At 39.6% G+C, this 12,799-nt stretch overlaps 1 protein-coding gene and 1 long non-coding RNA gene across 2 annotated transcripts in view; one reads left to right on the top strand and one right to left on the bottom strand.

The window, feature by feature from the left end:
* The window catches only part of LOC136255525 (protein sidekick-1-like), a 48,927-nt gene extending 44,843 nt beyond the window's left edge, over positions 1-4,084 (top strand). Inside the window, exon 12 of the mRNA XM_066048315.1 lies at positions 3,596-4,084. Coding sequence (XP_065904387.1) covers positions 3,596-3,968 — 373 coding nt within the window. The 3' untranslated portion in view covers positions 3,969-4,084. The remainder of the gene's footprint in view (positions 1-3,595) is intronic.
* The window catches only part of LOC136255527 (uncharacterized), a 188,697-nt gene that overhangs the window by 43,824 nt on the left and 132,074 nt on the right, over positions 1-12,799 (bottom strand). The gene's annotated exons all lie outside the window — the stretch shown is intronic.

The raw sequence follows: 12,799 nt of genomic DNA, 5'->3' as shown, positions 1-12,799 counted from the left end.
ATGTTTATTCTTATGTATTGTAGCATAGTTGGAAAAGTTTCACAACATATTTGGCATGATTTCCACTACAAATAGAACGTATAGATGGAAGACAATGCAAGACAATGCTAATCAATTCACTTGACATAGAGTGACCCAAATATTAAAAATTTCTGTACTAGTATCATAATTTTGTCTAATGCTGAGTAGGTGATTTTGAGTATATGTATAAAAGTATGCATGTTTACAGGTATGTTTAGTGCTATAAAATCAACTGGGACCACATTGCAAGGTTTAGTCAAAATTCTGTTGCTAGACTAAATTTTGCTATTCGAACTATTAAAAAAAGTAGTCACTGTATAAAAATGGTTAGATTACAGTACAGCTCTTGTAATACCAAAGGTTTAATCCTGTATTTGAGTTGTCAGCTTAAAAGTGACTGGATTTAGGAAAAATGTTCCAAATCACACATTAGAAGTTTCGAGATAAAACATTTTAAAGAGTTCAAGTCAGCATAACTAACAAGCACACGTATGAATTTACACAAAAGATGCATCAATCTGTTACTTTTCAGCAGTACTTGTAGCTGCTTTTAGAGTTTCCCACCAAATAAGATAAAAATCTGAGCAGTTGGATGAGCGAAGTAGTATCATGAGTGCTCACAAATAGGTGGAGGGTGGAAGGTGGGCAAGAGATAGACGTCATAATGGAGGTAGCAACCATTGCTATGGTGTCAATATCATTTCTAAAATCAGTAGTGGTTACCTAGCAATGGCCTAATTTGCTGTAGTATATCAAAAATATACCACAAGCTGCTATTGGAGTTTTTGTACAGGACACGATATTGAGGTTGTATTAGTATAATATGTTAATACAACATCTCATCTCCCACTTGGAAGTAGTAAAAACAATTTCTACTCGTTTTAGACCATTATTAGTACTGGTAAGTAATTCCTTGTGAGTATCATGCTCAAGGGAGTATGCACAAGTCCAGACACAAGATTACAGGGCTGTGCTGGCTCCTTAGTGGCTGATATGTAGCAAAATCAACAGAAAAAATGCCTGGCTAGCTTTGCCAAGACCATCCACCAGTAAACTACTGATTCTTTCCAAGCCAAACCCTTCACAAGGCCAGAAACTGCCATTCGAGCTCTCCATGGCACCCAGAAAAGACGTCTGTTAAAACTAGCCTTGAGTAGTTTGAGGGTCAAAACTACTAGTACGATAGTGTAGCTATCCACTGGTGGTGTATAGTTTGATTTTGCCTGATGTGTGATTTGGATCGGTTTTGTAAAATCTGGTCACAAAATGTGACTGGGCCTGCAAAAATAGGTCATGTGGGCACATAAAATAACTAACAATGGCTAACACTAGAGCTGGGAATCTGGACAGAAGATCATAACCAGTTACTGGGCAAATCATTACTGCCGGATATCCGGTTAACTGAAGTTAACCAGAAACAACAAAAGGAAGCACCTTCCTATCTTGAGTTGGAAACCCTATATATGACCAACAGTTCATATGATAGACCCTGGGTGCTTGGGGATCATGTGCACGTTCATTAGTAAGGCGGATATATTGCTGGGTAATGGAGAAGTCTGGTGATAATAGAACCACCTGATTTTTAATTCAAAGTTGCTATATATATATAGTAGCTAACGATGTTCAGCATGGCAATGCTGCATCTGTAATGGAAACGATTCCATCGATACAGGATTGGGAAGAGTTCACCTCTCTGCCCACAGTTTGAGTGTTAACACTTTTCTTTTATTTATTGAATTGCTGTATTGTAAACTTGTTCCCAGTTGCTTGTACTAGTTGCACTATTTGAGCTGAAAAATATATATATGGAGAGAGAGCCTGAACTCTCAACTTTTGATGCATTATAGCTTTGCATTCCGTGACTCTGTAGCCATGAAAATTTCAGCACTTATTGATAATGTAGTTGGCTATACAATACAAGTTACAGAATGAAACTATTCTATTCCAATACTGAGATATGACATGTTATGTGATGGGGTGTAGTTTGTGCCCACATGCCCTATTTTTGTAGGGCAGGTCACAAATGAGCTTTATCCCAAAACTACGTCACAGACATAAAAATGACCACTGTAGTGTGGGGACATTCGTAAAATTTGTATGAGCGACTATGGGAAGAAAATTTTGAATGGCAATATCTCAACCAAGAGGGAAGATATCGAACTCTAACTAGCAGGTATGGCTATAAGACATTACAATAAGTGCATAAAAGTGATTTTCGATTGATTTTCAAAACAATGCTAGATTCCTATTCTTTCAGTTATTTTATAACCATACCTGCTGGTTAGAGCTTAATATCTTCCGTCTTAGTTGAGATATCGCCGTTCAAAAATTTTCTTCTCATAGTTGCCCATACAAATTTTATGAACGTCCCCACACTACAGCGGCCATTTTATGTCTGTGATGTAATTTTGGACAAGGCTCATAATGATGGTGTGTTTACAATTAGCACTTCGTATCAGATTTTTAACTTTGCAGCTTAGCTGCTTTTGAGGTACAGCATGGTAATTTGGATGCTGATGCTGTGGTATGAAGGAATATCAAATAGGCCTTAAAATTATGTCTTTCTGGCAATGTAAAAGAATAGCACAATGGTGAATTTCAAGACATAGTAAAGTCAAGCCTATTCATTAATCTACTGTACATGCACTGCTGAGGTAAGTGTGCATTGCTAGACATGAGAATTAGACTATAGGTATACATTTAACCTGTATGGTTATTATATAGTTTAATGCACTTCCTCATGTTTGTGCTTCTTTACTAATTGTACTTGTAGTTTGTTTGTTGCATGTAGTGTCATCACTGTTGTGTAGTGTGACAGTTGTAACCCCCATGAATGTACCACTAGTTACAGTAAGCATATGCTTACTAATAGCATGCATGATAATAAGTTCCAAGCATGAGATAACCATGGTGTGAACTGCATTCCTAATAAGGTTTAGAATGTCATAGAAAAATTATTTTGAAGATCGTACTACTACTATCATAATATCAATAATGACAATGGTGAATGATTTACTCTTCCTAATAATAATAATAGATGAGTCAAAGGTGATAATGGTGGTCTGGATGGCATAACAGAATTGCTTTTAGTGTTTATATTAGATATATGGTACAAAAGTTGATAGCGAATATATACATGATCATTAACTTTGCTTTGTACAATATAACCTTTATTTACACAGTACTATATATGCATTTCTTGTTCTGTGTTATTTGCACTTGGTATAAACCTTCATTATCCCTACTATACAGTACTATCATGTTGTATGATACAGTCACACATTGCATTTAACTTGTAGTTTCACTGCTTGAAGGTTCTTAGTTTACTAATTGTTAAGATTCTTTACTGTAGTTGTATCCAGTTATACTGATAGTGAAATGTCAGTTACTTTATGTATATGGAACATAATTGGTTACTAAGTTTTAAACTCTCAGTAAAACATCAGTGAATGCGGGTTTACTGAAAAACTACTAAAATAACAAACAATTAACTGTTCCATGTACTGGGGACATACCACCCTAGTAAGCTAAGAAACTTCAAGCAGTGTTTGAAGTGTATCATCACTGCTTTTAGTGCTAAAAAACAACATCGCATGGCGCCTAAACCTGGACGATATGAGGAGGTTAATCCAACACCAGTCAACAAGCCCAACAATAAGACTAGTGATTATCATCCACCTAAAGATGAGAACAAAAGTCTTCTACCAGGTTCAACAAACAGCGTTAATCCACCATCACCTGTCAACAATCCAGACACAATGGATAAGACACCAGCTCAAGAATCAACAGTGTTGGCCAATAAGACAAGTGATAATCATCCACCAAAATATGAGAACATCAGTCTTCAACCAACTTCATCCTACACAGAGTATTCTGTTATAACAAAGAAGAATCCAGCTTTTGCTGAAACGCAGTTTAACAAAGTACCGCATTATGTTAATGTTTAACAAGTACAAAACTTTTCCTGCCTACTAGTAAATGTGCGGCAGCTTATTTCCTCCAATACAATTCTTTGTTTTCTCTGTGTACTTTATAATAAATGTGCTCACAATATTTCAGTAAATTCTGAATATCTGTTTCAGGATCAAAGTCAACCATTAATTTGTCTCTCCAAAGGTAAATTCAAGAAGGGTCAAGAGTAACCACTACATCCTCTAAAAGTGTATTGTATGTACTTCCAGTGATATTAGTCATGACATTTATGTCACATAGAATTGTCATGCTGTTCACTTAGCTTGAGACATCAGTGGTTGATGGTGACCCAATTGTTGGGGTATTGGTAAGTGCACAGCCTGGCTTACAACAGAATAAGGCCTTAAACTACACACACTACTGAATCTTTTAGTTTCAAGGAAGGAAAACTAGGTGTAAACTTGGGTAAATGATGTATGACATCCTAAAGGTTCACATTCCCAGCTATAAGGGAGAGGAGTACTGTACAATAGCACACATGGTAATGGCTCAATTAAGTTATTGCTCATCCTCCGCAATACAAGCACATATTACTGCACACTTTTGCAGTACATGGAACACATACACAGGAAGAAAAGCTGCATTTCAGGTATTCGGAAATCCACAGTAAATGTACAGAAATTCCATGTTTCTGTACATTTCTGGTGTTCATGAAATTTGCACATTTCCTTGACATTTCCTGAAGTAGTATAGGGCACAATTTCCATGACATAATAGCAGTATTGATGGTATTTCTTGACATTTCCTAATGCAGGATAGATGAAATTTACTGACATTTCTGGAACACAAGAAAGATTAAATTTTCATAAATCTCTTTGCATTTCCTGCACTCAGGATAGGTAGTGTCAAAATGCAAATTTCCTGTCTAGGAAATGTCAGTAAATGTCAACACATTTCCTAAACAGAGTATAGATGGGGGACGGTATCAGTATGGTACCAAGTGTGCATTACCCTCTCCACCAGTTCAGGACACATGACATTTCCTAAATGGCAAGGAACAGACAGCATTAGTACATTACAACTATATATAGCTACTTACCTACTTTAATAAAGTTTGCAAAATGTATAAGAAACCTATATTACCAAGGTATTATTTCATTGTGGGTTTGGGTTACCACATTTCCTGTTAATGTAGGAAATGTCCAGTAAATATGATCTAATCCAAAACAGCCAAGCTGTAAAAAAAGTGTGCGGCCCTCAGAAAGGCTATGGTGAAAAAAGATGTGAAATCCAAGGTGGCGGCCAAGAAATGGCTGTGATGGTAGGTTAATGGTAAAAATTTTAATAACGACAATTCAGGTGAATTTTTGTGCCCCCTGAGGGCCGCACACTTTTTTTACAGCTTGGCTGTTTTGGATTAGATTTCATTTCTTTTTGTATTTGTATACCCCAAAGCCGGCCTATGGCCAGCTTTGGGACTTTTTTAACCTATGTTTTTTTTCTTTACTACAGGAAGACGAAAAGATGAAGTAGATGTACTTTAAATATTTTATCAGTAAATGTACAAATTATATATATAATACATATGTGATCGGATTTGCGAAAAGGGGTCTTCCACACACATCCAATTTGCCAACTTTGACAATTGATAACTTCAGATTGGAAAGAGCTATTGCCTTGAAATTTGGACAGTGGTGATTTCTTTGCAGCTGAACTCTCTACATGATAGTTTCTTTGTAGCTGAACTTTCTACAAGGTAATTTCTTCTAGCTGATCTCTCTACAGGGAGATTTTTTGTAGCTGAACTATCTACAAGGTAACTTCTTCTAGCTGATCTCTCTACAGGGTGATTTGTTTGTAGCTGAATTCTTTACAGGTGATTTGTTTGCAGCTGAGCTCTTTACAGAATGGTTTCTTTGTAACTGAACTCTCTACAAAGTAACTTCTTCTAACTGATCTTTCTACAGGGTGATTTGTTTGTAGCTGAACTATCTACAGGTGATTTGTATGTAGCTGAATTCTGTACAGGTGATTTGTTTGTAGTTGAATTCTGTACAGGTGGTTTCTTTGTAGCTGAACTCTCTAAAAGGTAACTTCTTCTAACTGATCTTTCTACAGGGCAATTTGTTTCTGGCAGAATTTTCTATAGGGTGATTTCTTTGCAGCTGAACTCTCTACATGATGGTTTCTTTGTAGCTGAACACTCTACAAGGTAATTTCTTCTAACTAATCTCTCTACAGGGTGATTTGTTTGTAGCTGAACTATCTACAAGGTAACTTCTTCTAGCTGATCTCTCTACAGGATGATTTGTTCGTAGCTGAATTCTGTACAGGTGATTTGTTTGCAGCTGAGCTCTTTACAGAATGGTTTCTTTGTAGCTGAACTCTCTACAAGGTAACTTTTCTAGCTGATGTCTCTACAAGGTAGCTAGTTTGTAGCTGAACTCTCTACATGCTGGTTTCTTTGTAACAGAACTTTCTACAAGGTGACTTCTTCTAGCTGATCTTTCAATAGGGTGATTTGTTTGTAGCTTTACTCTCTACAAGGTAACTTCTTCTAGCTGATCTCTCTACAGGGAGATTTATTTGTAACTGAACTTTCTAAATGATGGTTTCTTTGTAGCTGAACTCTCTACAAGTTAACTTCTTCTAGTTGATCTCTCTGCAGGGTGATTTGTTTGTAGCTGAATTCTGTACAGGTGATTTGTTTGCAGCTGAGCTCTTTACAGAATGGTTTCTTTGTAGCTGAACTCTCTACAAGGTAACTTCTTCTAACTGATCTTTCTACGGGGCAATTTGTTTCTGGCAGAATTTTCTACAGGGTGATTTCTTTGCAGCTGAACTCTCTACATGGTGTTTTCTTTGTAGCTGAACTCTCTACAAGGTAACTTCTTCTAGCTGATCTCTCTACAGGGTGACTTGTTCGTAGCTGAACGATCTACAAGGTAACTTCTTCTAGCTGATCTCTCTACAGGGAGATTTGTTTGTAGCTGAACTCTCTACAGGTGATTTGTTTGAAGCTGAACTCTCTAAATGATGGTTTCTTTGTAGCTGAACTCTCTACAAGTTAACTTCTTCTAGCTGATCTCTCTACATGGTGATTTGTTTGTAGCTGAACTATCTACAAGGTAACTTTTTCTAGCTCATCTTTCTACAGGGTGATTTATTTGTAGCTGAATTCTGTACAGGTGGTTTGTTTGCAGCTGAGCTCTTTAAAGAATGGTTTCTTTGTAGCTGAACTCTCTACAAGGTAACTTCTTCTAGCTGATGTCTCTACAATGTCACTAGTTTGTAGCTGAGCTCTCTACATGGTGGTTTTTTTGTAACTGAACTCTCTACAAGGTGACCTCTTCTAGCTGATCTTTCTACAGGGTGCTTTGTTTGAAGCTGAACTCTCTACAAGGTAACTTCTTCTAGCTGATCTCTCTACAGGTAGATTTGTTTGTAGCTGAACTCTCTACATGATGGTTTCTTTGTAGTTGAACTCTCTCAAGGTAACTTCTTCTAGCTGATGTCTTTACAGGGTCACTAGTTTTTAGCTGAATTCTCTACATGGTGGTTTAAATTGTAACTGAACTCTCTACAAGGTAACTTTTTCTAGCTCATCTTTCTACAGGGTGATTTATTTGTAGCTGAATTCTGTACAGGTAGTTTGTTTGCACCTGAGCTCTTTAAAAAATGGTTTCTTTGTAGCTGAACTCTCTACAAGGTAACTTCTTCTAGCTGATGTCTCTACAAGGTCACTAGTTTGTAGCTGAGCTCTCTACATGGTGGTTTTTTTGTAACTGAACTCTCTACAAGGTGACCTCTTCTAGCTGATCTTTCTACAGGGTGATTTGTTTGAAGCTGAACTCTCTACAAGGTAACTTCTTCTAGCTGATCTCTCTACAGGGAGATTTGTTTGTAGCTGAACTCTCTATAAGGTCATTTGTTTGTAGTTGATCTCTCTGCAGGTTGATTTGTTTTAGCTGAACTCTCTACAGGCTGATTTGTTTGTAGCCGATCTCTCTACAGGGTAATTTGTTTGTAGCTGAACTCTCTACAAGTTGATTTGTGTGTAGCTGATCTCTCTGCAGGTTGATTTGTTTGTAGCCGATCTCTCTACAGGGCAATTTGTTTGTAGCTGATCTCTCTACAGGGTGATTTTTTTGTAGCTGACCTCTCTTCAGGGTGATTTGTTTCTAGCTGATCTCTCTACAGGGTGATTTTTTTGTAGCTGACCTCTCTTCAGGGTGATTTGTTTCTAGCTGATTGCTCTACAGGTTGATTTGTTTGTAGATGAACTCTCTACAGGGTAATTTGCTTGTAGCTGAACTCCTTACTTTGTGTCTAGTTTGTAGCTGATCTCTCTACAGGGTGATTTGTTTGTAGCTGAACTCCTTACATTGTGTGTAGTTTCTAGCTGATCTCTCTACAGGATGATTTGTTTGTAGCTGATCTCTCTACAAGTTGATTTGTGTGTATATGGATGATCTCTCTGCAGGTTGATCCGATCTCTCTACAGGTAATCTGTTTGTAGCTGAACTCTCTATAAGGTGATTTGTTTGTAGCTGATCTCTCTGCAGGTTGATTTGTTTTAGCTGAACTCTCTACAGGGTGATTGCTTGTAGCTGAACTCCTTACATTGTGTCTAGTTTCTGGCTGATGTCTCTACAGGGTGATTTTTTGTAGCTGAACTCTCTTCAGGGTGATTTGTTTCTAGCTGATCTCTCTACAGGTAGATTTGTATTGATTTGTTCATTGCTGATCGCTCTAAAGGTAATTGATTTGTTGCAGTTGAACACCCTGCAAAGTGTTTTGTTTGTAGCTGATCACTCTAAAGGGTAATTTGTTTGTAGCTGAACTCTCTCCACAGTGACTTGTGTGTAGCAGAATTCTGTGCAACTGAATTCTCTAGAGAGTGACTTAATTGTAGCTGAATTCTCTACACAGTGCATGACTTGTTTATAGCTGAACTTTCTTCAGTGTGACTTGTAATGTTCTGAATCTCTATAGTGGTATATTTGCTTAACTCTCCACATGGTGACTGTCTTCTTGCTGAACTGTCTATAAGATTAACTGTTTGCAGCTGAACTCCCTACAGAATAACTTGTGATGTAATAAAATTCTATAATGGAGTAAATAAATTAGCCGAATGCTCTATTAGGGTGACTGTTCTATTAGAGTATCTCGATCTCGCATTTGCTACACGGAGTTGGCTTTCGAATCATAACTCAGTGGTTTGTAAACCGATTCTTCTGTACTACTGCAAGGACTTTCTATGAAGATTATTCCAGCTATACACCGATTTTCAGCTCATTGCTCTAAGCGGTTTGCCTAGTAGGCGTGAAAACTAATAGTTTTTTATTCATAAAAATCGATCGCGTAATTGTGACACAGGTTGGGTTTTGTGTCATATCTCCGTGGTCTTTATCTCGATTCCTTTCAAACCACCAAAAGGCACTCCTACGATGGTTACTCCATCTACATAGCAATTTTCAACTCATTCCATGAAGCGGTTTACCCTGTAGGCGTGACAACAAATCGATCTTGTTTTACGCGAATAATCGGTCATAACTCCTGAACCATTCATAGGATTTGTACCAAAGTTGATGCTAGGATTCGCCTTTGGACTCCCTTTCTGTGTGCCGAATTTCAAGGCGATCGGAGTACGCGTTTGCTTGTTATAGCATTTTTTGCAAGTGTGCGAAAAGACGAAGAAGAAGAAGAAGAAAAAAAAAAAAACGAAGAAAAAAAAACGAAACTTTGGCAGCTCGTATCTCGGAAATGGCTGGAGCGATTTCCTTCAAATTTGGAATGTAGACTCCCTTGGCTGGCGGGCAACTGTGTAGCAAATTTGGTTCCAATCAGATAAGTGATCACCGAGATACAAAGGTGTGAAAATGACGTTTTCGTTCTTCCTGTCAATATACTCACGGTGTGGCGCGCCGGCTTCTTGGGCTGCACGACACACTACCGTGTGTCTTGATATTTCTTGAAATTTACATGACGTGTCCTTGGCCTCTATAATGTACCGTATAAATTGTACACCAAGACCTTATCTTAATCTGTAAAGTGTTACAGTAGTCAGGTATGACAGCAGCTGGAATGATAATCTCGGACTAAAATTTCACTACATACCATGTGTCCTTGACTTAGGAAATCTCATTGAAATTTCTGAATAGTACAGGAAATCTCACTGCATGCCATGTGTCCTTGAATAAGGAAATCTCATGTAAATGTCAAATTTCTGAATAGTGTAGGAAATGTCACTGCATGCCATGTGTCCTTAAATTAGGAAATCTCATGTAAATGTCAAATTTCTGAATAGTGTAGGAAATGTCATTGCATGCCATGTTTCTTTGACTATAATATGTTCATGTTGAGCTGAATCCTGAAAAATAGCTAAAAATTAAAAGTGGATGTTTTCTCAACAGAGTTAGCATTTCAGCCAACCAGATGATTATTGGTAACAGCAAAGGTGTCAACAACAGACACGTACGGTTTGACTCTATTACAAGTTCGGGAAAGGGCTGTAATGGGCACTGTACTTATATGGCTTCCCCATAGGAAATGAATTTTGATTTGCCGTAAATATTATGTCAAACATGTGAACAAAAAGATTTTGAAATATTTTAGCGTGTCAAGCAGTACTACAAATGAGCCAAATTTCAAGATCGTGTGTAATTGCATCCATGAGTTATTAAACGTTTTTGAGGATTCAGCTCAACGTGAACATACTATAAGGAAATCTCATGTAAATGTCAAATTTCTGGATAGTGTAGGAATGTCACTGCATGCCATGTGTGCTTGACTTAGGATATATAATGTAAATGTTAAATTTCTGGATAGTGTAGGAAATGTCACTGCATGCCATGTGTCCTTGACTAAGGAAATCTCATGTAAATGTCAAATTTCTGAATGCATGCAGGAAATTTAACAACACGTCAAATTATTTTGGCAGAGGAAATGTACAGACAGATGAAACTTCCAATGTTTTAGGAAACAAAGTTGCTAAACTGCCTAAAGAATTTTACTATAAAGTGTATTATGTAGTAGAGTTCCACAGGTTCTAGGGTTCTAGAGGTTCCATGGTTCCAGAGGTTCCAGGGTTCCAGAGGTTCCAGGGTTCCAGAGGTTCCAGAGGTTCCAGGGTTCCAGAGGTTCCAGGGTTACAGATGTTCCAGGGTTACGGAGGTTCCAGGGTTACGGAGGTTCCAGAGGTTCCAGGGTTCCAGAGGTTCCAGGGTTCCAGAGGTTCCAGAGGTTCCAGGGTTCCAGAGGTTCTAGGGTTCCAGAGGTTCCAGGGTTCCAGAGGTTCCAGAGGTTCCAGGGTTCCAGAGGTTCCAGGGTTCCAGAGGTTCCAGAGGTTCCAGGGTTAACGGTTCCAGAGGTTCCAGGGTTCCAGAGGTTCTAGGGTTCCAGAGGTTCCAGAGGTTCCAGGGTTCCAGAGGTTCCAGAGGTTCCAGGGTTCCAGAGGTTCCAGGGTTCCAGAGGTTCCAGCGTTCCAGAGGTTCCAGAGGTTCCAGGATTCCACAGGTTCCAGGGTTCCAGAGGTTCCAGGGTTTCGGAGGTTCCAGAGGTTCCAGGGTTCCAGAGGTTCCAGGGTTTCGGAGGTTCCAGAGGTTCCAGGGTTCCAGAGGTTCCAGGGTTTCGGAGGTTCCAGGGTTCCAGAGGTTCCAGGGTTCCAGAGGTTCCAGGGTTCCAGAGGTTCCAGAGGTTCCAGAGGTTCTAGGGTTAACGGTTCCAGAGGTTCCAGGGTTCCAGAGGTTCCAGGGTTCCAGAGGTTCCAGGATTCCACAGGTTCCAGGGTTCCACAGGTTCCAGGGTTCCACAGGTTCTAGGGTTCCAAAGGTTCCAGGGTTCCAGAGGTTCCAGGGTTCCAGAGGTTCCAGGGCTCCAGAGGTTCCAGGGTTCCAGAGGTTCCAGGGTTCCAGAGGTTCCAGGATTCCACAGGTTCCAGGATTCCACAGGTTCCAGGGTTCCACAGGTTCCAGGGTTCCACAGGTTCTAGGGTTCCAAAGGTTCCAGGGTTCCAGAGGTTCCAGGGTTCCAGAGGTTCCAGGGTTCCAGAGGTTCCAGGGTTCCAGAGGTTCCAGGGTTCCAGAGGTTCCAGGGTTCCAGAGGTTCCAGGGTTCCAGAGGTTCTAGGGTTCCAGAGGTTCCAGGGTTCCAGAGGTTCCAGAGGTTCCAGAGGTTCCAGAGGTTCCAGGGTTCCAGAGGTTCCAGAGGTTCCAGGGTTAACGGTTCAAGAGGTTCCAGGGTTCCAGAGGTTCTAGGGTTCCAGAGGTTCCAGAGGTTCCAGGGTTCCAGAGGTTCCAGAGGTTCCAGGGTTCCAGAGGTTCCAGGGTTCCAGAGGTTCCAGCGTTCCAGAGGTTCCAGAGGTTCCAGGATTCCACAGGTTCCAGGGTTCCACAGGTTCCAGGGTTCCACAGGTTCCAGGGTTCCAAAGGTTCCAGAGGTTCCAGGGTTCCAGAGGTTCTAGGGTTCCAGAGGTTCCAGGGTTCCAGAGGTTCCAGAGGTTCCAGAGTTCCAGAGGTTCCAGGGTTCCAGAGGTTCCAGAGGTTCCAGGGTTAACGGTTCCAGAGGTTCCAAGGTTCCAGAGGTTCCAGGGTTCCAGAGGTTCCACGGTTCCAGAGGTTCCAGGGTTCCACAGGTTCCATAAGTTCCAGAGGTTCCAGATTGAATTACTTTAATAGAGCAGTCATTCACGTAAATCATATGAAAATAACAAAAAAATTTATTATAAAAATTTTTGCACGATGATAAAGCAAATTACAGTACACTTTGTATCACCTCAAAATAATATATTAAATTGTCAATCCAAGCAGACTGTGTTTACTCATGTGGATTGCTCAGCTGTAGTGACTTAGATTTTTGAATAACTA

The sequence above is a fragment of the Dysidea avara genome, chromosome 5 (assembly GCF_963678975.1).
Source record: "Dysidea avara chromosome 5, odDysAvar1.4, whole genome shotgun sequence".
NCBI classification, from domain to species: domain Eukaryota; kingdom Metazoa; phylum Porifera; class Demospongiae; order Dictyoceratida; family Dysideidae; genus Dysidea; species Dysidea avara.
This window is presented reverse-complemented; position numbering and strand designations above follow the sequence as displayed.